The sequence below is a fragment of the Pleurodeles waltl genome, chromosome 6, assembly GCF_031143425.1.
Source record: "Pleurodeles waltl isolate 20211129_DDA chromosome 6, aPleWal1.hap1.20221129, whole genome shotgun sequence".
In the NCBI taxonomy this organism is placed as follows: Eukaryota; Metazoa; Chordata; class Amphibia; order Caudata; family Salamandridae; genus Pleurodeles; species Pleurodeles waltl.
This window is the reverse complement of record NC_090445.1, coordinates 31,858,764-31,886,347: the sequence shown is the minus strand read 5'-3', so window position 1 is coordinate 31,886,347 and position 27,584 is coordinate 31,858,764. Positions and strand designations below refer to the sequence as shown.

Here is a 27,584-nt window from a genome sequence, read left to right as displayed (position 1 = left end):
TGGACAAGAGTGGAAGAATGCTGGTACTGGCACAAAGGGGCTAATTATTGGCACAATGTGGACAACTGGGCATATGAGACATTGGCAGCCAGGACAAAATGCTGCCCTGACATACTGAGGTAATTGTTGACATAAGGGTCACGTATGGTATACGGACAATATACATTCCAAACATTTAGCACTGATATAATTTATGTCTTTTTTTTAAATAAGGAGGCACCCTTGCAATATGGGGGCACCCATGACAAAATAATGGGCCTGGCACAATGGAGGTAATTTTTGACATATGGGTGCACCCATAGCACATTATGAAAAAAAAGGCCAACTCCTGGGGAACGTCAGGAGTCATTGGCTTCGCGCATCATGAAAGGAATTGAATGTTTAATAATTGCGCTTTGACGTCCTGTGGCATTTTAGGAAATTTAAATGAAAATGGTACTTTAAAACTCACAATTTTACCCCAATATTTCACTTTTTGTGGGTGAAGAACCCTCCAAAAGAGGTCTGGTAATCGTTATGCCCTTTAACTTTCAAAGATCAAGTCAGCATCATGAGATGCATGGTATCTAAAATAACCATTGTCTAATTAGGCTGTTATACTAATTATGCACTTATTGCGGAACTTCAGCAATGACAATTATTGTGATTTTGGGGTCACGCAACAGCCCTCTTGTCCTGGAAACCCTGGAAGTCAAGAGTCATATGATGTCACTTCCTGTGACGTTGTTAAAGTTAAAGGGTATGTGATGTCACTTCTGCTACCCCTGCTCATATTCTGCACAGATCTTGAAAAGTCTCTTTTTCACGCCCATAACAATACACGCTTTTCTACATTTCACTGCCCGGCAGTGCCCAGGCCTGTTACACAAATGAAGCTAGTTTGACCAATCAGAAATGTTTCCTTGTCTTCTACTGATGAGGTGTATGTGGCTACACAGTTTAGCAGGTAACTTTGCTGAGTCGATTGCACCTCGATCACATGCCACAGAGTCAGTTGCAAAATGTACAGAGCAGCAGTGATCCACCATTCATTCTAAGAGCCCCTGCAAACCGTAGTAAGTGTGGGGTTACGTACTTGTGACTAATGTAGCAGTGCTACACGCTGCAGACAGAATTTTAAACCAAGCGCTATGTAAATGTTCCTTTCCCTTTCTAAGTCCTTTCTAATGATTTTTGGTGCGTCTTCAAACTCCAAGCACTCAATAAAGATACCTTTAAATTCTGTATTAATCTTGTCACATTTCCTGCGCTTCAAAGACAAAGGTCAAATGTCAGGCTATGTCTTCTGACAAATTGCTGCTTATGTTTTTTACCACAGGGATTGGTGTTTACAAACTCCTCTCACTTGCAGTCAGAGAAAGAAAGGGAAAGTGAATTATGTGACAATCTTGCTGGGGTACAGGGAGTGTGAAAGGAAAGGTCGTAGGATATCATTTTTGTAACACAAAACAAAATATAATGTGATGGAAGCGAAGATTTTATTAGGATCAAAACAAATTGACACTTTAATCACTGATGCACAAATGATAAATATTCACTGAACCCCGATGCACACACATTATCGTTTGTGTGAAATATCTAGTTTTAGCAGTAAATCTGTACCTCTGTGTAAATCCAGTGGCCGTGTCAATGGAAAAAGTGGTGACTGTAAATGATAGTTCAGTACCACAGGATGCTTTAGTTATGTTAAAAAATTGCCCGCCTCACTTCCATTGAAGCTAGGGAGGTCCAAAACATCTAAAAAGTGAGTTGTGGTTCTAAAACATTTGGGTAGCCCTGCTTTATAGGATGAAGACAGTATCTGAGCACTAGTCTTACATGGGTTCCATCATAGGTCAGCTTAAATCACACATTTAACAATGCCGTTGCATCACATTTCTCAAAACTTGGGGTTCATCTACATTATAAGTGATCCACATGTAAATTAATAAATAGTAAAAACTGCCTCCGAAGAAGCAAACACTTAAAACCTATTCAGACTTATGTATAGATTGTGGATGAGCAGAAACAACAAATTCCTATTCAGTGAGTACCTGAAAGACATTAAGTGGACAGCCCTCTGCAGCACCATCACCAATGCAAGCTCTGTCCCCTACTGGTAAAAATGAAAAGGGCATCCCTTAAGGATGTGGGTGCAAAACTCACTCCATTAACTATTTAGAACCCTAATCAAATGTAGAATCACACTGATGAAAGTACATTTGGAAAAATAATTGCAGTTTTGGGCACTTTTCACTCATTTCTAATATAGCACTGAAAGTTAGGATTGGCCTCCCAGAAGGAAGAAACTAAAACAAGACGCCTGCTGACACATATGTGCCAATGTTATGCATTTTCACCTACTTTCTTTGGGATGGCAACACCCATTTCAGAATTGTTTGTCAGAGGACTGTTTTGTCTCTTACGTGACTTGTGATGGGAGCTTGCAGTCTGTTTTGCTAGAGTGGGAGTGTGACTGGATACCCCTGCTGTTCATGTCTGCATATCCCAGCAGATCCCATCCCTACTAAATTCACATCTGACACCAGCACTTGAAGTAGTCCAAGTCACTAGTGTTAATCGTGAAAGCTGAACCAATATGCACAGAAATTTCAACTGCAGGACCGTGTGAAGCATCAAGAAAAAGAACAAACACTAGTTTTGCAGTTTTTGAATGGGCCTTGGGTGAGCCGGGCGAGCATCTGGGGGTTTGCACACCCCTTAGAACCGAGCCTGGCATCCACTCTGTAGCCAAACCCACAAAAACGTGAGAAACCGGATCCATCCTCAATAGTCCTCATAATTATAGGTATGTTATGTTGTGTGCATGTGTGTGTACGCCTTCACCTTGGCCACTGTCACTTCTTGCTTGGATCACCAGGGTTTTGTCAGTGCAAAGAGGAGCTTCTGGTTATGTACTCACTAGTACACCTCTCCTAGCACCACCTAATGCACATCCATCCACACTGAAACATTCCTTTGTGTTGGCTGTTCCAAGGTAATTCATGATGGCTTTGCCTGTTCCACCGGTCACATATTTATCTGCTCTGGTCCCACATTCACCAGTGCCAGCTCTGCCCTTGCTGCCACTTGCACCTTAAGCCATGGTGGTTCTTCTACGGTACACCACCACTCACAACTTCAGCCATGCTGGCTCTCCCGGTGACGCCGGAGGTCCACTTTGCGCTGGAAGCCCTTCCCGCACAGCTCACAGGTGAAGGGCTTGAACCCGGTGTGCTTGCGGCTGTGTGTGATGAGGTTTGAGCTCTGGCTGAAGGCTTTGCCACAGACCTGGCACTTGTGAGGCTTCTCTCCTGAAACATAAAGGAGGAAAGAGATCAATTCAGCGTAGTGGGCTCCAAAATAAGGAACAGGAACCTGACAATCTGATCACTCACCTACTAAAATACTCAATGCCACATCCATCTAAAAACACCAAGCCAACATCACCCATGCTATGGCTGGAGCAGAAATGGACCTTCACAAGAAGTAGCCTAGGGGGCTACCAAAGAACAGGATTGTTCATCTCCAGAAAATTTGAAGACCACTTTTCCACTGTCCTTATCCTGACCAAGAGCAGAGCTAATATCACTTCTGTCCTGAGACATCTTCACTGACCCTGAGTTCAAGCAGGCACCACCATCAAAGCCAAATCAAACACACTGCCATAAATAGAGTCTCCCAATACACCACAGACAGAATCAACTGACACCCGACACCTAAACCCTTGTAACAGACTAAAATTCAGCCTAGGTTCTCCTCAAAGACCTTCATCCATGACTAAAAATAAATCAGCTCTGCAACACAGACACTTCTTCAAAAAACAAAAGCTAACCTATGCTCCAATACACAGATCCTCCAGGTGCCAAACCCAACCCATGCTCTGACATCCATTTCAAATAGCAACATTCAACTACACTCCAATTCCTAGGCCATCTTTAAGTAACATAATCCAACTTACACTTCACTACACAGACCCTATATCAAATACGAACAGGTCGCCTGAAGTCCAACACACAGACTCTCCTTAAATCCAAAAAGGTCACCTGACATCCAACACACAGACTCTCCTTTAAATGTGAACAGGTCACGTGAAGTCCAACAGATACTATTTCAAATATGAACAGGTCACGTGATGTCCGACACACAGACCCTCCTTCAAATGTCATTATGGACCCTGGACACCAGCACTCACTACACAGGGTCCTTACCTGTGTGGATGTACGTGTGTTTCTTCATACGGTCTTTGCCTGTGTGGATGTAGGTGTGCTTCTTCATGCGGTCTTTACCTGTGTGGATGTAGGTGTGCTTCTTCATGCTGTCTTTACCTGTGTGGATGTAAGTGTGCTTCTTCATACAGTATTTACCTGTGTATGTAGGTGTGTTTCTTGATATGGTATTCACCTGTGTGGATGTAGGTGTGCTTCTTCATAAAGTCTTTAACTGTGTGGATGTAGGTGTGTTTCTTCATGCGGTCTTTACCTGTGTGGATGTAGATGTGCTTCTTCATGTGGTCTTTACCTGTGTGGATGTAGGTGTGCTTCTTTATACAGTCTTTACCTGTGTGGAAGTAGATGTGCTTCTCTATGCGGTCTTTACCTGTGTGAGTGTAGGTGTACTTCTTCATACGGTCTGTACCTGCGTGGATGTAAGTGTGTTTCTTCATACTGTCTTTACCTCCGTGGATGTAGGTGTCCTTCTTCATATGGTTTTTACCTGTGTGGATGAAGATGTGCTTCTTCATACGGTCTTTACCTGTGTGGATGTAGGTGTGTTTCTTCATACGGTCTTTACCTGTGTGGATGTAGGTGTGCTTCTTCATGTGGTCTATATCTGTGTAGATGTAGGTGTGCTTCTTCATAGGTATTTACCTGTGTGGATGTAGGCGTTTCTTCATGCAGTCTTTACCTCTGTGGATGTAGGTGTGTTTCTTCATACAGTCTTTACCTGTGTGGATGCAGGTGTGCGTCTTCATGTGGTCTTTACCTGTGTGGAGGTAGGTGTGTTTCTTCATGCGGTCTTTACCTGTCTGGATGTAGGTGTGCTTCTTCATGCGGTCTTTACATGTGTACAGGTAGGTGTCCCTCTTCATACAGTCTTTACCTGTGTGTATGTAGGTGTGTTTCTTCATGCGGTCTTTACCAGTGTGGATGTATGTGTGCTTCTTCATGTGGTCATTACCTGTGTGGATGTAGGTGTACTTTTTCATGCTGTCTTCACCTGTGTGGATGTAGGTGTGTTTCTTCATATGGTCTTTACTGTGTAGATGCAGGTGTGTTTTTTCATGTAGTCTTTACCTGTCTGGATGTAGGTGTACCTCTTCATGCGGTCTTTACCTGTGTGGATGTAGGTGTACTTCTTCATACGGTGTTTACCTGTGTGGATGTGGGTGTGCTTCTTCATACAGCCTTTGCCTGTGTGGATGTAGGTGTGCCTCTTCATGCGGTCTTTAACTGTGTGGATGCAGGTGTGCTTCTTCATGTGGTCCTTACCTGTGTGGATGTAGGTGTGCCTCTTCATCTGGTCTTTACCTGGGTGGACGTAGGTGTGCTTTCATGTGGTCTTTACCTGTGTGGATGTAGGTGTGCCTCTTCATGCGGTCTTTACCTGTGTGGACGTTGGTGTGCTTTCATGTGGTCTTTACCTGTGTGGATGTAGGTGTGCTTTCATGCGGTCTTTACCTGTGTGGACATAGGTGTGCTTTGATGTGGTCTTTACCTGTGTGAATGTAGGTGTGCCTCTTCATGCAGTCTTTACCTGTGTGGATGTAGGTGTGTTTCTTCATGCGGTCTTTACCTGTGTGGATGTAGGTGTGCCTCTTCATGTGGTCTTTACCTGTGTGGATGTAGGTGTGCTTCTTCATACGGTCTTTACCTGTGTGGATGTAGGTGTGTTTCTTCATACGGTCTTTACCTGTGTGGATGTAGGTGTGCCTCTTCATGCGGTCTTTACCTGTGTGGACTTGGGGGGGTTTCTTCATGCGGTCTTTACCTGTGTGGATGTAGGTGTGCCTCTTCATTTTGTCTTTACCTGTGTGGATGTAGGTGTGCTTCTTCATACGGTCTTTACCTGTGTGGATGTAGGTGTGCTTCTTCATGCGGTCTTTACCTGTGTGGATGTAGGTGTGCCTCTTCATACGGTCTTTACCTGTGTGGATGTAGGTGTGCTTCTTCATACGGTCTTTACCTGTGTGGATGTAGGTGTGCTTCTTCATACGGTCTTTACCTGTGTGGATATAGGTGTGTTTCTTCATGTCAGACTTCTGGTGGAAGCGCTTGCCACAGAACTGGCACGGATAGGGCCGGGTGTCAGAATGGATCAGGAGGTGGGTGGACAGCGTGGACGACCTCTTGAATGTCTTCCCGCACATCTTGCACTCGAAGCTTCGCTCCTGCAGGATGATAGAATCCAATTGCACAGCTTTCACTTTTTATCAACTTTTGGAAAAAAATGCACTTGAAACCTAATTCTCAGCAGTCTTCAGCAAAGTGACACCTTATTACAGTATACTACTGGGACATCATTTTCAAAATATTGATATACATATTGGCCGTCATTACAACTTTGGTGGTCTTTCTCCAAGACCGCCGAAGCTGCAGGTGCCGGCTCCCTAGTATGACTTTTCCACTGGGCCAGCGGACGGTAACATTGTTTCCGTCCGCTGGCCCAGCGAAAAAGTCACATCAACATTGCAGCCGGCTCGTAATAGAGCCAGCGGCAATGTTGATGTGCAGCGGGTGCAGTAGTACCCATCGCACATTTCACTGCCTGAAATGTGCAATGGGGCCCCCAGGGGCACCCCAAGTTCCCCTTACCGCCAGCTTTTCCATGGCGGTGTTTACCGCCGTGGACAGGCTGGCAGTTGGGGATTATGACTGCCTGGTGGTATGTTGGAGGGGCCGGCGGTATGGCCGTGGCTATTGCGACACGGTCATAATAGCTGGCGGAACACCGCCAGCCTGTTGGCGGTGTTACTGCCAGCTTACCGCCAGCCGCCAGGGTCGTAATGAGGCCCATTGTGTCCTAATTATAGTACCAAAATACTCTGAAGGTATGTATCTGTTTAGTGTGCTTAACCCTATATCAGTGGTGTTCAAACTGTGGGGTGCCCCCGCTTAGGGGACCATGGTTATGCTCCCACGGGGGGGGCAAATGCCGTTGTAAATGAAGATGGCCTGGGAGTGACATTCTCTTTATTTTTTCACGTTTCCGGGTAGTCTTTATTTACATCCAGCAGGTACAGTGCATATAAAAAGTATGCCAACTATGATTATTGGTGCCATAGTGGCAGGGTCAAAGACCACGATAAGTGGCTAAAAAGAACAACATTTTCTGTAAGTATTTATCCAGCTGCATATAAATAATGCACATACCGTAAACAAAAAATAAATGCAAATTAAAACCAATCCTTGGGAACACTTTCTTTTATGTTATCAAGGGCCAGATGTAGGAAACAGTTTGCGACTCGCAAACCGCAAAAATTGCCGTTTGCGAGTCGCAAACCAGAGTTTCATATGCAGAAATGCATTTTGCGAGTCGGAACCGACTCGCAAAATGCATTTCCGACTCGCAAATAGGAAGGGGTGTTCCCTTCCTATTTGCGACTCGCAGTGGGATGCAATTCCATTTGCGACCGCGTGTCTCAGTTACCATCCACTTGAAGTGGATGGTAACCCACTCGCAAATTGGAAGGGGTCCCCATGGGACCCCTTCCCCTTTGTGAATGGACCCCAAAATATTTTTTCAGGGCAGGTAGTGGTCCAAAGGACCACTACCTGCCCTCAAAAAATTCCGAAACAAAAGGTTTCAGATTTTTTTTTAAGTGCAGCTCGTTTTCCTTTAAGGAAAACGGGCTACACTTAAAAAAACAAACTGCTTCATTGACAAGCAGTCACGGACATGGAGGTCTGCTGACTACAGCAGGCCTCCATGTTAGTGAGTGCCCATAGTCGCTATGGGGCCGCAATTTGCGACCCACCTCATTAATATTAATGAGGTGGGTCTTTGCGACACCGTTCTGCATATGGTTTTGCGACTCGGAAATTGCGAGTCGCTCGGAGTCGCAATTTCCGAGTCGCAAAACCAAGTTTTGCTACATCTGGCCCCAAATTTCAGTTCATCAAGGCAATCACTGCAGACGTCTGTTTGTGAGACCAGAGAGTCACACAATGTAACCGTGGTTAGCACAGTGCGGAATCGTGACTTGTGTATTTATAATGCTAAGAAGCCCCAGCCTGTAACACAAAGCGCTGTAAATATGCAAGCCATTATTTAAAATTGTATTATACACTGTATTAGCAAGGCTGCTGGAATTGTGTGTCTGGAAGTACCAAATTATGTGGTAGGGTTGACTAAAATATGTGGCGAAAAAAAGCCAAAATCTGTGGCTTAATGCAGCACTTTTTGTGATAGTGTTACTTCATTATTTTATCAGTTTTACACACTTTAATACTGTGTAGGCAAATGTTTCACCTCATTAGTATCACTTTAACACCAAAATTCAGCAATAAGCAACAAAAAAGTGACCGCCAAGCTTTGCGATGGGCCTGCTAAAGCGTGTCAACATGTGATGTTGCCTTTTTAGCAACTTTTTATCAATTTAAGCTAGAAACACATGTTTTGTTAAAATCTGTAGAATATGCAGCAGATGATGGATTAAGTGGCAAATGCAGCAAATCCATAATTATGTGGAAAATGCTACAGCCACAAAATTGCATAATTTCAGTGTTCCTGAGTATAAAATAGGCTGCCACAAAATGATTTAGCATTCAAGATAAAACAATTGCTTTCAGAGAATACCTTTAGAAATAGGTAATTACACTGTACCTAGTGAAAACATTTTTACAAGTCCATTAAAAAGAAAGTTTCCAAAAGTTAAGACACTTAGACAGCTCTCAAAAAGAATAGTGACTTCATAATTTAAAGCCAGTTTTCTGATCCAAACAGCCTTTACATTGGGTGATTAGCTAATGGCAACATTTACAATTCTTTCAGATTGCAGGTACCCTGGCGAGAGGGCCTGTTTCTTCTTAAGTTCTCTGTCCATTGATAGCCTCAAGGAGGTGGCCCAGAGGAAAGTGTGCTATGTGTGGGCCTCGTTTTCCCTTGCAAACGGACAGACACAGCTCTCACAGGGAGATCCCCCTAAGGAAGGTGGAGAATTTTCTTAAATGGTTGTTGTTACCATTATTGCAGCAAGTGCAGTGGCACTGGGCAGTGCACCCTAATTTTGGCTGTTACTAGCAAAATGGTAGGTGGGAACCCTTTTTAGGGTCGAGCCTGCATTGCATGCGCTCGCGCATGCGTATCACAGCGAGACGCTTTAGGGTTTAGAAAAGGGCTCGGAGCCCTGTCGACGTCACATCAGTGTTTTTCATTGGTTCGTGGGCTTGCCTATTAAAATCTGCTTGCTATCATTAGTCGAAGGCACGCATACGTCATGCCTTTTCCGGTGGCTGGCCCTCCTCGAGCGCATCGACCAAGTACATAAAACATGCGAGGCTCGCTGTTTTCTGTCCGGCTCGTGGACTACTTTTTCTCTAATTTATAGCGCGATTTCGCTTGGCAGAAGTCGAGCGCTTTACATAGTTAAATACACTTTTTCGGCTTACGTATATAAATGCACTTTTGCCGATAGGTGAAAAGTCGGGTTAGGAGTTTACAACGCTATCAGCTCGAACATGAGCAAACGCGAGACCCGTTGCATTGCAAATGCTTGTTTTTCTTGTTAGCATTAGGGCCCAGGTTACCCTTGCTGCGCAGGGAGCAGGTCCAAAGCAACAGGCGGCAAGATCCATCCATCTTGTATTGATGCTATGCGCTCTGGGACCCTTGTGGTTCTGGGCGGACTCTAAACAGAAACCACATGATATGAGGGGAGGTGTCAGGGTGTGGTTCTGGGGTCTATGACATAAAGGGAGGCATGAACGAGACCCCCACGGTGGAGGCCTGCCCCTCCCTAGACAGATCTATAGACAGGGCTGTCCAGCAATGCAACAGGTTTTAGGTTATCTTTGTGTTTGGAAGAGGGACTGAGTACATGATTCAGCCAAAAAGGGGTGGGCCTCTGAGTAGGCCCCACATCTCCCCCACCCCCAAAGGGACTGGGGCAGAATAACCATGATTACATGACTGTGCGCACTAGCCATGCAAGCACACGTCACGCTAAATACACAACGCACAAATATATTACTTGATGCTCATCCTACAGCGCCACAAAGCTTCTCCGTCAGAGTGCTAATCTGACCCCCTATAATATAACATCCTACTCCAAAAAAGTTTCCAATTATATGATAACCTGTGCTAAAAATACTTATCCGCTCACTAAGCTAATTTCTTCAAGTAGTTCAGACTTAGGCGAGAAAGGATGCAATGCTTCGTAGAAGAGGATGACAATAGAGTGCATGGCGTGGTGGAGCTTGTGAGACAGCCAGACAGCGCGGCTCCTCTGCTATGGAGGAGGAGCGTTTTCCCTCCCCAGCAGCACCAGCTACAAAACTTTAAAAATAAAACGATAATAGACAATGTTTACTTTCCTTTTATTTAAAAGGGGTGGGCCAATGGGTGGATGACAGCCATGGAGGGGCGTGGTGTGCGCATGTGTGTTTTGCCTCCCGTCTCAGGACGGCCAAACACACATGTGCACTGAGCTCTCTCCAACCCGGCACTGCATTGCCAGGTTGGGGCAGCAGGCACAGGCTCCCAGTCTGCCTGGGAGCACAAAGCCAGGACGTTCAGGCCAATCCTGACACTGCTCTCATGCTGCCAACAGCATGAGAACAGCATTAGGATTGGCCACAGGGCAGGCTGGGAGCCTGTGCCTGCCTGCAGTGAACCCGAGAGCAGAAGAAAGCGGTGCTGCGGGGTCAAGGTAAGTTTTTTATTTTTTTTTGCTTTTGTTTTGTCCGCACCCTCCCCAGCCCACCACTTTGCCCCGTCGCCAGCCGCAACTGCACCCAGAGCCGGCCTTTGCTAACATGGCCCCTGGGGCGTGGACTAAGAAATGTGGCGCCCTCGCTGATGGTAGTGAATGAAATGAGGCAACAGGGGGTCCCTTTTGTGTTCACTGGTCCGTACCTGGATGAGAAGGGATTGGCCCCTGAACTCAAACATCCCCGGATCCCCCCCCCAGATACCATAAACCACGATAGCTGAGCTTCCTCATGTGATGATGGTTTTGTTGGTGTGTCAGCAGGGGTCAGAGGGTGAAGGGAGGGCAAGGAAGCAGGTACAGGGGGTTAAAACATCACCGGCGATATATTAATGAAGGACTAAAAACACTTTAAACTGGAAAATCAGACAGAAACAAAGAGGCAGGGACAAGGATGAGGATGGAGAAGATGAGAAGGCGCTGCTGTTGGCGTAACCTTAATGCACACAGCTCCGCGCGCCCCTTGGAACACTGGTGCCCTGTGCCTGGGCCCACCTTGCCCATGCTAAAGGCCGTCCCTGGTCATAACTTTAATGCACACAGCTCCACGCGCCCCTCAGAACACTTGCGCCCCGGGCCTGGGCCAGCCCATCCATGCTAAAGGCCGTCCCTGGTCATAACCTTAATGCACACAGCTCCACGCGCCCCTCAGAACACTTGCGCCCCGGGCCTGTGCCCACCTCATCCATGCTAAAGGCCGGCCCTGGTCATAACTTTAATGCACCCAGCTCCACGTGCCCCTGAGGACACTGGCGCCCTGTGCCCGGGCCCACCTCATCCATGCTAAAGGCCGGCCCTGGTCATAACTTTAATGCACCCAGCTCCACGCGCCCCTCAGAACACTTGCGCCCCGGGCCTGGGCCAGCTCATCCATGCTAAAGGCCGGCCCTGGTCATAACTTTAATGCACCCAGCTCCGCGCGCCCCTTGGAACACTGGTGCCCTGTGCCTGGGCCCACCTCGCCCATGCTAAAGGCCGTCCCTGGTCATAACTTTAATGCACACAGCTCCACGCGCCCCTCAGAACACTTGCGCCCCGGGCCTGGGCCAGCCCATCCATGCTAAAGGCCGTCCCTAGTCATTACCTTAATGCACACAGCTCCACGCGCCCCTCAGAACACTTGCGCCCCGGGCCTGTGCCCACCTCATCCATGCTAAAGGCCGTCCCTGGTCATAACTTTAATGCACCCAGCTCCACGTGCCCCTCAGAACACGGGCGCCCTGTGCCTGGGCCCAGCTCCTCCATGCTAAGGGCCGGCCCTGGTCATAATCTTAATGCACCCAGCTCCACGTGCCCCTCAGAACACGGGCGCCCTGTGCCTGGGCCCAGCTCCTCCATGCTAAAGGCCGGCCCTGGTCATAACCTTAATGCACACAGCTCCGCGCGCCCCTTGGAACACTGGTGCCCTGTGCCTGGGCCCACCTCGCCCATGCTAAAGGCCGTCCCTGGTCATAACTTTAATGCACACAGCTCCACGCGCCCCTCAGAACACTTGCGCCCCGGGCCTGGGCCAGCCCATCCATGCTAAAGGCCGTCCCTAGTCATTACCTTAATGCACACAGCTCCACGCGCCCCTCAGAACACGGGCGCCCTGGGCCTGGGCCCATCTCATCCATGCTAAAGGCCGTCCCTGGTCATAACCTTAATGCACCCAGCTCCACGTGCCCCTCAGAACACTTGCGCCCCGGGCCTGGGCCCAGCCCATCCATGCTAAGGGCCGGCCCTGGTCATAATCTTAATGCACCCAGCTCCACGTGCCCCTCAGAACACGGGCGCCCTGTGCCTGGGCCCAGCTCATCCATGCTAAGGGCCGGCCCTGGTCATAACCTTAATGCACACAGCTTCGTGAGCTCCTCGGGATACTGGCGCCCTGGGCCTGTGCCCACCTCATCCATGCTAAAGGCCGGCCCTGGTCATAACCTTAACGCACACAGCTCCATGCGCCCCTCAGAACACTGGCGCCCTGGGCCTGTGCCCACCTCATCCATGCTAAAGGCCGTCCCTGGTCATAACCTTAATGCACACAGCTCCACGCGCCCCTCAGAACACTTGCGCCCCGGGCCTGGGCCAGCCCATCCATGCTAAAGGCCGGCCCTGGTCATTACCTTAATGCACACAGCTCCACGCGCCCCTCAGAACACTTGCGCCCCGGGCCTGGGCCAGCCCATCCATGCTAAAGGCCGGCCCTGGTCATTACCTTAATGCACCCAGCTCCACGTGCCCCTCAGAACACGGGCGCCCTGTGCCTGGGCCCAGCCCATCCATGCTAAAGGCCGTCCCTGGTCATAACCTTAATGCACACAGCTCCACGCGCCCCTCAGAACACGGGCGCCCTGGGCCTGGGCCCATCTCATCCATGCTAAAGGCCGTCCCTGGTCATAACCTTAATGCACCCAGCTCCACGTGCCCCTCAGAACACTTGCGCCCCGGGCCTGGGCCCAGCCCATCCATGCTAAGGGCCGGCCCTGGTCATAATCTTAATGCACCCAGCTCCACGTGCCCCTCAGAACACGGGCGCCCTGTGCCTGGGCCCAGCTCATCCATGCTAAGGGCCGGCCCTGGTCATAACCTTAATGCACACAGCTTCGTGAGCTCCTCGGGATACTGGCGCCCTGGGCCTGTGCCCACCTCATCCATGCTAAAGGCCGGCCCTGGTCATAACCTTAATGCACACAGCTCCGCGCGCCCCTTGGAACACTGGTGCCCTGTGCCTGGGCCCACCTCGCCCATGCTAAAGGCCGTCCCTGGTCATAACTTTAATGCACACAGCTCCACGCGCCCCTCAGAACACTTGCGCCCCGGGCCTGGGCCAGCCCATCCATGCTAAAGGCCGTCCCTAGTCATTACCTTAATGCACACAGCTCCACGCGCCCCTCAGAACACGGGCGCCCTGGGCCTGGGCCCATCTCATCCATGCTAAAGGCCGTCCCTGGTCATAACCTTAATGCACCCAGCTCCACGTGCCCCTCAGAACACTTGCGCCCCGGGCCTGGGCCCAGCCCATCCATGCTAAGGGCCGGCCCTGGTCATAATCTTAATGCACCCAGCTCCACGTGCCCCTCAGAACACGGGCGCCCTGTGCCTGGGCCCAGCTCATCCATGCTAAGGGCCGGCCCTGGTCATAACCTTAATGCACACAGCTTCGTGAGCTCCTCGGGATACTGGCGCCCTGGGCCTGTGCCCACCTCATCCATGCTAAAGGCCGGCCCTGGTCATAACCTTAACGCACACAGCTCCATGCGCCCCTCAGAACACTGGCGCCCTGGGCCTGTGCCCACCTCATCCATGCTAAAGGCCGGCCCTGGTCATAACCTTAACGCACACAGCTCCATGCGCCCCTCAGAACACTGGCGCCCTGGGCCTGTGCCCACCTCATCCATGCTAAAGGCCGGCCCTGGTCATTACCTTAATGCACCCAGCTCCACGTGCCCCTCAGAACACGGGCGCCCTGTGCCTGGGCCCAGCCCATCCATGCTAAAGGCCGTCCCTGGTCATAACCTTAATGCACACAGCTCCACGCGCCCCTCAGAACACTGGCGCCCTGGGCCTGTGCCCACCTCATCCATGCTAAAGGCCGTCCCTGGTCATTACCTTAATGCACACAGCTCCACGCGCCACTTGGAACACTGGCGCCCTGTGCCTGGGCCCACCTCGCCCATGCTAAAGGCCGGCCCTGGTCATAACTTTAATGCACACAGCTCCGCGCGCCCCTTGGGACACTGGCGCCCTGGGCATGTGCCCACCTCGCCCATGCTAAAGGCCGTCCCTGGTCATTACCTTAATGCACACAGCTCCACGCGCCCCTCAGAACACTGGCGCCCTGGGCCTGTGCCCACCTCATCCATGCTAAAGGCCGGCCCTGGTCATAACCTTAATGCACCCAGCTCCACGTGCCCCTGAGGACACCGGTGCCCTGGGCCTGTGCCCACCTCATCCATGCCAAAGGCCGGCCCTGGTCATAACCTTAATGCACCCAGCTCCGCGCGCCCCTGAGGACACTGGCGCCCTGGGCCTGTGCCCACCTCATCCATGCCAAAGGCCGGCCCTGGTCATAACCTTAATGCACCCAGCTCCACGTGCCCCTGAGGACACTGGCGCCCTGTGCCCGGGCCCAGCTCCTCCATGCCAAAGGCCGGCCCTGCAGACAGCCAAGGAGGTGTGCCGGCAGGTGGCGTAATGCAAGCAGAAGGTGCCCGTGCGCACTCGCAAGAGACGTACCTGAGAGTGGACGTTCATGTGCTGCTCCCGGCTCACCGAGTGACCAAAGGTTTTGCCGCAGACGTCGCACGCAAAGGGACGGGTACCGCTGTGGGATCTGCGCACGTGGACTTCGAGCCCGTGGGGCGTGGAGAACACCTGGGAAAAAGGAAATGAGAGCCAATCAATCAGCATGTATCCTCTGTACGGAGAACTCTGCGGGACAGAAGAGAGTGTCTGGTACAGAAAGTGCGATTTCAGCAACCGATCCATTCTTCCCCCTCCCTTCCTTGTCTGCTATACTCCTTGTCTCCATCCATCCACCCATCCGTCCACTCATGGCTCCATCCAGCCATCCACCCGTCCCTCACTCCATCAGTCCAGCCATCCCTACCGCTTATCCTCCCTCCTTGCCTTCATCCATCCACCCTTCCATTCATCCATTTGTCGATCCATCAGACCATCCCTCCCTACCTCTTTTCCTCCTTCCATCCATCCATTTCCAGTACCTGAGTACGGCACATGTGTCCTAGGCTCTGCTATTTTCTACCAGAACTAATCTGCAGTGTAATTAAGTAAATAAGGAGGGACACTTGTCACGTAAAATCGACTGCACTGCTGAGAAAGGCGCAGGAAACTCTGGAAGAAGCTTTTAATATGGGGAAACAGTCCTAAATATTCACTTCCATATGGACATATCAGCAACGTGGATATATCTGAAGTGTGAAAGGAGTGTTCTTTAGGCTCCATAATGAGCCCTGAAAGGAAAACAAGAGCTCTGTGTGAAGGCACTATCAAAAGAGAGCTCTGTGTGAAGGCACTCTCAAAAGAGAGCTCTGTGTGAAGGCACTATCAAAAGAAAGCTCTGTGTGAAGGCACTCTCAAAAGAGAGCTCTGTGTGAAGGCACTATCAAAAGAGAGCTCTGTGTGAAGGCACTATCAAAAGAAAGCTCTGTGTGAAGGCACTCTCAAAAGAGAGCTCTGTGTGAAGGCACTATCAAAAGAAAGCTCTGTGTGAAGGCACTCTCAAAAGAGAGCTCTGTGTGAAGGCACTATCAAAAGAAAGCTCTGTGTGAAGGCATTCTCAAAAGAGAGCTCTGTGTGAAGGCACTCTCAAAAGAGAGCTCTGTGTGAAGGCACTATCAAAAGAAAGCTCTGTGTGAAGGCACTCTCAAAAGAGAGCTCTGTGTGAAGGCACTATCAAAAGAGAGCTCTGTGTGAAGGCACTCTCAAAAGAGAGCTCTGTGTGAAGGCACTCTCAAAAGAGAGCTCCGTGGGAGGACGCTCTCAAAAGAAAGCTCTGTGTGAAGGTGCTCAAAAGAGAGCTCCATGTGAGGGCGCTCGCAAAAGAGAGCTCCCTGGGAGGGCACTCTCAAAAAAGAGCTCTGTGTGAAGGAGCTCTCGAAAGAGAGCTCTGTCTGAAGGCGCTCTCAGGAGCTATGTGTGAAGGCGCTCTCAAAAGAGAGCTCCGTGTGAGAGCGCTCTCAAAAGAGAGTTGTATTTGTCAACGAGATTGAGGAGGTTCACAATATGCGGATAAGTTTTATCAGGGAAAGGTTCGTCCACCGAGAACTGCTACAAAAATAGTTCTTAGGTGAAGCATCGACTTACTGTTCCACTTAAGGCTATTCTTGAGCTCGGAGCTTGGAGTCATCCTTAGAGGTAATACTGAGTGTAGGGGTTAACAGGATGCTTGGAGTGTTGGTCCTTAGAAGACAAAGCTGTCTCAGAGCACAAAATATACCAGGGTTGAAGGGAATGCTCAGACTAGCAGGTCACCCTTAAAGTGTTAGAACATACCTACAGTTCCAGGCCATGCTTTGAGTTGTAGAAGATACCTACAGTTCCAGTGCACGCTTGGAGTGTTAGAAGATACCTACAGTTCCACTGCACGCTTAGAGTGTTAGAAGATACCTACACTTCCAGGTCAAACTTAAAGGGTTAGAAGACACCTAGAGTTCCAGGTCATGCTTAAAGGTTTGGAAGATATCTACAGTTCCAGGTCATGTTGAGACTATCAGGCCATGCTTCGAGTGTTAGAAGATACCTACATTTCCAGGTCATCCTGAGACTAGCAGGCCATGCTTAGAGTGTTGGAAGATACCTACAGTTCCAGGTCATGCTGAGAGTGTTAAAAGATACCTACAGTTCCAGGTCATGCTTAGAGTGTTAGACGATATCTACAGTTCCAGGTCATGCTAAGATTAGCAGGTCTTGCTTAGGGTTTTAGGTGACACCTACAATTCCAGGTCGCGCTGAGACAAGCAGGCCATGCTTAGAGTGTTAGAACATACCTACAGTTTCAGGTCATGTTTAGACTAGCAAGCCATGCTTAGAGTGTTAGAAGTTACCTACAGTTCCAGGCCATGCTTAGAGTGTTAGAAGATACCTACAGTTCCAGATCATGCTTAAAGAGTTAGAAGATACCTACAGTTCCAGGCCATTCTTAGAGTGTTAGAGCTACCTAGCGTTCTAAGTCATGCTTAGTTTGTTAGAAGATACCTAATGTTCCAGGTCATACTTAGAGTGCTAGAAGATACCTACAGGTCCAGGTCATGCTTCGAGTGTTAGAAGTTACCTACAGTTCCAGATCATGCTTAAAGAGTTAGAAGATACCTACAGTTCCAGGCCATTCTTAGAGTGTTAGAGATACCTAGCGTTCTAGGTCATGCTTAGTTTGTTAGAAGATACCTAATGTTCCAGGTCATACTTAGAGTGCTAGAAGATACCTACAGTTCCAGGCCATGCTTCGAGTGTTAGAAGATACCTACAGTTCCAGGTCATACTGTGTTAGAATAGAAGACACCTAGAGTTCCAGGTCATGCTTAAAGTGTTAGAAAATACCTACAGTTCCAGGTCATACCTAAAGTGTTAGGAGAGACCTATAGTTCCAGGTCATGCTTAAAGTGTTAGAAGATACCTGCAGTTCCAGGTCATGCTGAGACTAGCAGGCCATGCTGAGAGTGTTAGAAGATACCTACAGTTCCAAGTCATGCTTAGAGTGTTAGAAGGTACCTACAGTTCCAAGTCATGCTGAGACTACAGGACTATGCTCAGAGTGTTAGAGATACCTACATTTCCAGGTCATGCTTAGTTTGTTAGAAGATACCTAATGTTCCAGGTCATACCTAGAGTGTTAGAAGATACCTACAGTTCCAGGGCATGCTTAGAGTGTTAGAAGATATCTACAGTTCCAGGTCATACTTAAAGTGTTAGAATAGAAGACACCTAGAGTTCCAGGTCATGCTTAAAGTGTTAGAGGATACCTACAGTTTCAGAGCATGCTGAGACTAGTAGACCATGCTTAGAGTGTTAGAAGATACCTACAGGTCCAGGCAATGCTTCAAGTGTTAGAAGATACCTACAGTTCCAGGTCATACGTAAAGTGTTAGAAGACACCTAGAGTTCCAGGTCATGCTTCAAGTTTTAGAAGATATCTACAGTTCCAGGTCATACTGAGACTAGCAGGCCATGCTTCGAGTGTTAGACGATACCTACAGTTCCAAGTCATGCTGAGACTAGCAGACCGTGCTTAGACTGTTAGAAGATACCTACAGTTCCAGGTCATGCTCAGAGTGTTAGACGATATCTACAGTTACAGGTCATTCTCAAAGTGGTACAAGACACCTAGAGTTCCAGGTCATGCTCAGATTAGCAAGTCATGCTTAGGGTTTTAGGTGACACCTACAATTCCAGGTCAATCTGAGACTAGCAGGCTATGCGTAGAGTGTTAGAACATACCTAGAGTTCCAGGTCATGCTTAGACTAGCAGGCCATGCTTAGAATGTTGGAAGACACCTACAGGTCCAGGTCATTCTTAGAGTGTTAATAGAAACCTACAGTTCCAGGCCATTCTTCGAGTGTTAGAAGATATCTACAGTTCCAGGTAATACTTAAAGTGTTAGAACAGAAGACACCTAGAGTTCCAAGTCATGCTTAAAGTGTTAGAAGATACCTACAATTCCAGGTCATACTTAAAGAGTTAGAAGACACCCTGAGTACCAGGTCATGCTTAAAGTGTTAGAAGATACCTACAGTTCCAGGTCATGCTGAGACTAGCAGGCCATGCTGAGAGTGTTAGAAGATACCTACAGTTCCAGGTTATGCTCAGACTAGCAGGCCATGCTTAGAGTGTTAGAAGATACTTATAGTTCCAGGTCATGTTTAGGGTGTTAGAAGATACCTACAGTTCCAAGTCATGGTGAGACTAGTAGGCCATGCTTACCATGTTAGAGATACCTACGGTTCCAGGTCAAGCTTAGTTTGTTAAAAGATACCTAATGTTCAAGGTCATACTTGGAGTGTTAGAAGATACCTACAGTTCCAGGCCATGCTTCGAGTTTTAGAAGATACCTACAGTTCCAGGTCATACTTAAAGTATTAGAATTGAAGACACCTAGAGTTCCAGGTCATGCTTGAAGTGTTATAAGATACCTTCAGTTCCAGAGCATGGTGTGAATAGCAGGCCATGCTTACAGTGTTAGACGATACCTACAGTTCCAGGTCATACTTAAAGTATTAGAATTGAAGACACCTAGAGTTCCAGGTCATGCTTGAAGTGTTATAAGATACCTACAGTTCCAGAGCATGGTGTGAATAGCAGGCCATGCTTGGAGTGTTAGAAGATACCTACAGTTCCAGGCCATGCTTGAGTGTTAGGAGATATCTACAGTTCCAGGTCATACTTAAAGTGTTCGAAGACACCTAGAGTTCCAAGTCATGCTTAAGGTGTTAGAAGATATCTACAGTTCCAGGTCATGCTGAGACTAGCAGGCCATGCTTGGAGTGTTAGAAGATACCTACAGTTCCAGGTCATGCTGAGACTAGCAGGCCATGCTTAAAGTGTTAGAAGATACCTATAGTTCCAGGGCATGCTTAGAGTGTTAGAAGATACCTACAGTTCCAGGTCATACTTAAAGTATTGGAATTAAAGACACCTAGAGTTCCAGGTCATGCTTGAAGTGTTATAAGATACCTACAGTTCCAGAGCATGGTGTGAATAGCAGGCCATGCTTAAAGTGTTAGAAGATACCTACAGTTCCAGGCAATGCTTTGAGTGTTAGAAGATATCTACAGTTCCAGGTCATACTTAAAGTGTTCGAAGACACCTAGAGTTTCCAAGTCATGCTTAAGGTGTTAGAATATATCTACAGTTCCAGGTCATGCTGAGACTAGCAGGCCATGCTTGGAGTGTTAGAAGATACCTATAGTTCCAGGGCATGTTTGGAGTGTTAGAAGATACCTACAGTTCCAGGTCATACTTAAAGTATTAGAGTTGAAGACACCTAGAGTTCCAGGTCATGCTTAGAGTGTTAGAAGATACCTTCAGTTCGAGGTCTGCTTACACTAGCAGGTCATGCCTAGAGTGTTAGGTGATACCTACAGTTACAGATTGTGCTAAGACTACCAGGTCATGCTAAGAGTGTTAGAAGATATCTGCAGTTCCAAGTCATGCTTACACTAGCAGGTCTTTCTTAGAGTGTTAAGTGATACCTACAGTTCTAGGTCAGACTTAGAGTAGCAGGTCATACTTAACGTTTTAGAAGATACCTACAGTTTCAGGTCATGCATAGGTATGCAGGTAATGCTTAAAGTTTTAGAACGTACCAACAGTTCCAGGTCACGCTTAAAGTCTGATGTGATACCTACAGTTCCAGGTTATGCTAAGGCTAGCAGGTCATGCTTAGGGTGTTAGGTGATACCTACAGTTCCAGGTCCTGCTTAGAGGAACAAGCTATGCTCAAAGGTTTACATGCATTTTCTACTTAGCGCTCTAAGTGATGATTACAATTTCAGGTCATGTTGAATGTTCAGATAATTTCCATAGAAAGGATCTGAGGAGATAAGGCTTAAGAAAGTTGGCACAGACTGTTTTAGTCAGCGGAGGATAAAATATGCAAGAATAGCAGAGGGGAATGGAGGAGGCGGCAGGCGGGACTGCAGCGTGTAGGAGAGCAGTAGCAAGGACTTCCGGGTCAGAAGCAGGTGACTAGGAAGAGCCAGGCAGGTGCTTCCGGGTTAGATTATGAAGTGACAGCATACAGAAGATGTTGCCTCGTGTCATTGCTTTTCGGGATGTCTGCAGCCTTTCATTTATTGTTGCGTTTTCCCAACGAACTTGATGTTTTCTATGCTCTCTCCCTGTTACCCTCCTTTCATTAGGACTTTTTTGTTCTGAGGATGTGTTCCCTTTGCGCTGTTCCTGCCCACTCCTGGATGATGTGCTGCACCTGTGTGATTAGCAGTGCTCCCAAGTCTGGGGAGGGTTCCTGCAACTCTCTGAGGTCGTGAGCTGCCCTTTCACCAGAGCATCAGGTACGCCAGTGTTTCTCTCTTTCTCTCCCAGATCCCATTCCCCCAAGAGCAACCATGGTGGCAGAATTACTCGAACTTCTGCATCCCATCTCCCTTTATATATGAGATTAGGAGTCATATTTACTAGAACGTGGAACAGCGTTGCACCACTTCAGAAACACAGAGATGAGCCATGTTTACAAACATATGGTGCACTCCTGTGTTTCCCCTAGTGCTGGCACTAAATATAGCTGTACAATAGTGCAAGGGTGTTTACGTTGAAGGGAATGATTGTTTATGTGCAGGAAGGTGTCCCTTAATAAACAATAATGGCGATTTCGCGCTTCTATGTGTGCAGTTGAATGCAGCACACAAAGGAAGCAAATCGTCATTATTTAATGATTGTTTATATGCAGGAAGGGACACCTTCCTACCCATAAACAATCATTCATAGCGTTTTGCTCTTTCTGTGTGTGCTGCATAATGCAGCACACAGAAAAAGAAAAAACGAGGAGAAATAAAAGTATTCCACGTCTGGGGTGGCATTCGTTTTTGGAACTTCCACAGATCTACGATTCCTTGTAAATCTGGAGCAGCGTCAAAAACAATGGGTGCTGCGTGGGTACGCCTACAGCAACACCCATTGCATGCCCCTCTGCTGCAGAAAACTGCGTCAGAGGCCCATATTTACAAGGCGGCGTTAAGTCACAAAAACTGCCTTGTAAATATGGCGCAGTGCGCAGCGCCACCTGAGTGTTACATAATGTGACGCTCATGTGGCGCCAGGGGCTTGTAAATATGCTACTAGGCGGGTTATCATTGACAGTCATTGTCACAGGTCTGCCCCAAGATATCAGCTTCTCACAGGTGCTATCTTAGAGTTCCAGGTTATACTTGGATTTCTTTGTCATGTGTAGTGGTAAGGCTTTGCTTCCGGCTGAGTGTTACATCTGCACAAGAGACTCACCAGAGCCAGCGGTGTGTTCCATGTGCTTTGCTTTCATGCAGGAGACAGCGCCTCTCTTGTCCTCACTCACAGAACAGAGTAGCATCTGCTTCCATCCTGCTCCGTGTCAACATCTCTCGGGCTGGTTGGGTGGTTGTTCTGTGCACTGTGAGGAGCACTGACCTAGGCAGACAGTGGACACAGTGTGGGAGCATGGAAAGGAAGAAGGATGTCAAACAAGGTGTGGTTAGCCTTAAATCTTTGCCTTTCCAAGATGGCCGTCTTCCCAGGGTTTGTCATCTGAACTGCACAATCCAAGATGGCGCCAATCTCTGTACCTATGATGTCATGCACCTGGACCATATAAGAGTAGGTTTTTGTCATGAGATAGATGTGTCCCACCGCATTTGTTCACTTATTTTTTGTCATCTTCGTCATCAAGTTTGAATCCTTTTTTGTCTCTGAATTTTGCTCTTTTATTCTGCATCTGGATTCCTTATTTAGAATCTACTTTTCTGAAGATCTTACATATAGCGCTTTCTTCACCCTGGCTCAGGCAGGGCCATCTCCAGCGCTGGTGGCGTCCGGTGCGACAACGTTTGTTGGCACCCCCCCAATGACCACCTCCGCCACGGATTCCCACACTACTACCCTTTAATAGTGCCCCTCACACTTCATAGCGCCACCAGCGGTGGCTCCTCCACTAAGGCAAAGGGGTGTCACTCCACTGCTCTCTCAGCAGTGAAAGCAAGAAAAATAAAATGGTAATAACAGGGGGTATTATCCTTTTATTTTTCCTTGCTAGTTAAGTCAAGGGTAGGGTGGGGCTGGGCCATCCTGATGGACAGCAGCTGCAGCAGGGGGAGGAGTGGTGGGCACTGCTGCAAGTGCGCATGTCGCTCTGGTCAGCAGTCTTAGGACGGCCAAACCGACATGCGCACTTAGATCTCTCCACCCAAGCTGTGTTGCACAGCCGGGTGGAGATCAAGCACAGGCTCCCAGGACCTAACTGAACATCAAAACAGCCCGCTCAGGCCAATCTCAGTGCTGCTCTCATGCTGGTAAATAGTATTACCAGCATCAGAGCAGAGTCTGCATTGGGTTAGGAACTCTGAGCTTTGCATGGACTACCGGGAGTCGAGAGAAGAGGTGCAAAAGAGCACCGATGCGGCGGCCGGCAGACAAGTGGTTTTTACATTTTTTTTGTTGTATTTTTCTCCCCCCGCCCTGCCCCTCTCTTCCCTCTGTGTTGCTCCACCACTTTTGTTCACAACGGCCACCACCTTGCGCCACTCATACCAGTGTAAGGTGTCAGAGCACTTGACATCACACGCACATTACACAGAGACAATCGTTCATACATGTGTAAATCAGTGTATAGGAAATGTTACATAAGACAGACGACCCCAAGGTGTGGGAGTCACATGTCATTCATACTGGTAGGCAGTGTAGTTTCACAGTGCTTGGTCTAGAGAAGCACAAACTCAGAATTTAAAACGTAACACTAGGGTTGTAGGTTCTCTTTAATAATAAGAATTGATTTATACCCAAATGAACCCTTTTTGCAACATTAGGATAATGAAGACGGGACAAAATAATCATAAAACTCTATACCTTGCAGTATGTATGTATGCAGCTCTTTCATGACACTTATAAACTGCAAGTAACAAAAGGATTTCTCTAACAAAAGCAGAACCCACTGACCTGTTTACATTATATGCACTCTGTGATCTGCTTGGTACACGTTCTCTCCAGCAGGTACGTTAACCCCCTGCGCTACCTTAGACGAGTCAAAACTTCCAATGGACAAAACTCATATCGTTCTCCAGAAAGAACATTAATCACAGGAGTTACCTCAACATTTTTATTGTTGCCTGAAAATTGTTATAATCCAAAAGAGGGAACCCTGTAACCCTAACCTAACCTGGGTACTATAGTAGCCAAAAACACAACTGGCCAGCAGGTAGGGACAAATTCAACCATTATTTTAAGAAACCAGTACTCACTCCTGATTTCATGGGTCAATTCCTTTCCCTTATTTATTTAAATCAGTTTAAAAGGTCAGCAGTAGCTCGTTGTTGAGCAATCCATAACATAGCTATATACAAAACACAGATATATACATAACATCACAAACATTTATGACAGAAAAACAAATCACAATATTGGCTGTATGCCAAAAGAGGGTTATGCCCAACATCATTCCTTTACATTGTGGTCACTGTTACAAGATTATAGTTGTAACCCACTAAAATGCGATGATAGAGGGATTTAGCTTCACCCAGCTGTCAAATACCTAAATATTTTTTCGAAGGTATTATGTAGTGCATATAAAATTCCGTGCTTGAGTTAACTAACTTCAAAGCCCTCAATCTCGCTAGAGATGTGTCAACGCGTTTCGGCCTCTTCAGTCAGGGCCTCATCAGGGCTGTCAGGGGGCAATGGCGCCTCTACAAAAATTAACAGAAAGACTAAAATCATACCAGTCCAAATGGTATCAACATAACAAATATACAAACGAAATGTGCGTCAGTGTCAGTGTCACCCAAACCCATCTGTATCCCATCAATGAAACTTCTTGTCAGAACATTTTAAATAATCCTTACTTACACCACCGTGTGGCTAAGGTGAAAGCCAAAACTCAAGTTGTAAAAGTGCACTAAGTCAACCACAACTGACGTGTTCTATGTTGTTACTAAGCATGCATCTTAATAGTGTGCCCACCAAAGGTAAAGAGCTGTTAGTCATACCTTTATTCTGTTAGGCTTAGTAATACCTGCAGGTTGCCGCATCTACTCTCAAGTTTGTATCTAGCCAGCCAAAAAGAACATCAGCACATTAATATGTTTGAGTAAAAAACCTTCGTGTAAAAATGTGTCTGTGCCTTCTATTAGCACCATAAAAAGTGTGCTCAAGCCTTACTTTATCATTTCAAGCGTATATGATGATTCACTGTCAAAGACTGGGGAGAATCCTTTTACTAGCTGGACCGATGCCGCTATCAAAAGTATAAAACGAAGTCAAAAACAAAGAGGATGCCATTAATCATTAGCACAGAATTGCCAAATCAAGATTATTTACCTGAAGTCCAAATAACCGACTTACTTGTCTTGACATGCCGCATATAGGCAGTTCGGAGTTTTTCGAAATTTCCGACGACAAGCAGTTACCTCTCTGCTGCTCGCGTCTTTCTAGAAGCAAAAGTGGTTCGTCAGACACGCGCGATGTGACCAGGGTTCCGTGGGCGCCTACACTAGCTCGCGCCTACTTTGTAAAGTCGGCGTGCATACGGGGAATTGGGTTCCCCTAAGATGGCCACCCATGCGTAATGGCATCCTCTTTGTTTTTGACTTCGTTTTATACTTTTTATGGTGCTAATAGAAGGCACAGACACATTTTTACACGAAGGTTTTTTACTCAAACATATTAATGTGCTGATGTTCTTTTTGGCTGGCTAGATACAAACTTGAGAGTAGATGCGGCAACCTGCAGGTATTACTAAGCCTAACAGAATAAAGGTATGACTAACAGCTCTTTACCTTTGGTGGGCACACTATTAAGATGCATGCTCAGTAACAACATAGAACACGTCAGTTGTGGTTGAGTTAGTGCACTTTTACAACTTGAGTTTTGGCTTTCACCTTAGCCACACGGTGGTGTAAGTAAGGATTATTTAAAATGTTCTGACAAGAAGTTTCATTGATGGGATACAGATGGGTTTGGGTGACACTGACACTGACGCACATTTCGTTTGTATATTTGTTATGTTGATACCATTTGGACTGGTATGATTTTAGTCTTTCTGTAAATTTTTGTAGAGGCGCCATTGCCCCCTGACAGCCCTGATGAGGCCCTGACTGAAGAGGCCGAAACGCGTTGACACATCTCTAGCGAGATTGAGGGCTTTGAAGTTAGTTAACTCAAGCACGGAATTTTATATGCACTACATAATACCTTCGAAAAAATATGTAGGTATTTGACTGCTGGGTGCAGCTAAATCCCTCTATCATCGCATTTTAGTGGGTTACAACTATAATCTTGTAACAGTGACCACAATGTAAAGGAATGATGTTGGGCATAACCCTCTTTTGGCACACAGCCAATATTGTGATTTGTTTTTCTGTCATAAATGTTTGTGATGTTATGTGTATATCTGTGTTTTGTATATAGCTATGTTATGGATTGCTCAACGACGAGCTACTGCTGACCTTTTAAAATGATTTAAATAAATAAGGGAAAGGAATTGACCCATGAAATCAGGAGTGAGTACTGGTTTCTTAAAATAATGGTTGAATTTGTCCCTACCTGCTGACCAGTTGTGTTTTTGGCTAAAATTGTTTGAGGTAAGAAAACTGGCTGCAGGTGCTTTTAGAAGCATAATTGAATTGCAAACACGGTGCCCCCGCCTGAAGTCAGTGCCCGGTGCGGTGGCACCGGTCGCACCACCCTAGAGCAGGCCCTGGGTTCAGGATGCTGTTGGTGCCGTTTTCATCACCCCCCCCCCCCCCCCCAACCCCTTTGCATGGTCCATCATCTGTAGTCAATAAGCAGCAGGATTGCCACGAGGTTTTGTGCCCTTGTGTTCTCATCCCTGGCTGAGATCCCTGAGGGACAGGACATCTTTTCTAAGTACATTAGATGCGGGGTGTTACCGTGGGGAGTGATAGGGGGCCCTTTCTCCGGATGATGAAGAAGGAAACTTCAGAGACTGTTGCAGCGTCCTGTCCTTGACCTTAAAAAGACCTTCAGCCCCAAGGGATTGTGGAAAATCTTTTTATGTTGAAGTATTTTCTTCTGTCGCCTGTTGAAAGTTTCTCACCAGCTCGCTGGTCCTATATCCCTGTTTCCCAGTTTTTGCACCATGCCCCGTTCTGGGAGGTAATGCCACTAGCGGCAGCCGGAGGGACTGATGGTGAGAGTGAGTGCAGGACATTTGCTAAGGTCCAGTATTCACCTGAAGTGGATGGCGTTTTTGTTGTTGTTTTTTTTGTGATGTTATATATATCCGTCTTTGGCTGTGCTCGGAGCGAGCAGTGACATGACTTTAGCATAAGTAATTAGCATCGCGGGTGTCCCGGTAAATTCCGAGCCCTGCACAGACACCTGTCTGCACAGAGATCAGAATCATACATTTTGTGTTCATTACTGCACTTCCCGCGTTTTCCCCATGCAAATTGTGGCGTAACAAAGCCCCCCGCAGCGCTGCGGGGAAAGGGGGGCGCGAGCTCCAGTAGGCCC

The 27,584-nt window shown here is 47.4% G+C and overlaps 1 protein-coding gene across 1 annotated transcript in view; it reads right to left on the bottom strand.

Annotated features, from left to right (window-relative positions):
* Positions 1 to 1,460: 1,460 nt before the first annotated feature.
* The window catches only part of GFI1B (growth factor independent 1B transcriptional repressor), a 63,584-nt gene continuing 37,460 nt past the window's right edge, over positions 1,461 to 27,584 (bottom strand). Inside the window, exons 5-7 of the mRNA XM_069237131.1 lie at positions 15,128 to 15,265; positions 6,205 to 6,370; positions 1,461 to 3,293 (exon numbers count right to left, since the gene is read on the bottom strand). Coding sequence (XP_069093232.1) covers positions 3,121 to 3,293; positions 6,205 to 6,370; positions 15,128 to 15,265 — 477 coding nt within the window. The 3' untranslated portion in view covers positions 1,461 to 3,120. The remainder of the gene's footprint in view (positions 3,294 to 6,204; positions 6,371 to 15,127; positions 15,266 to 27,584) is intronic.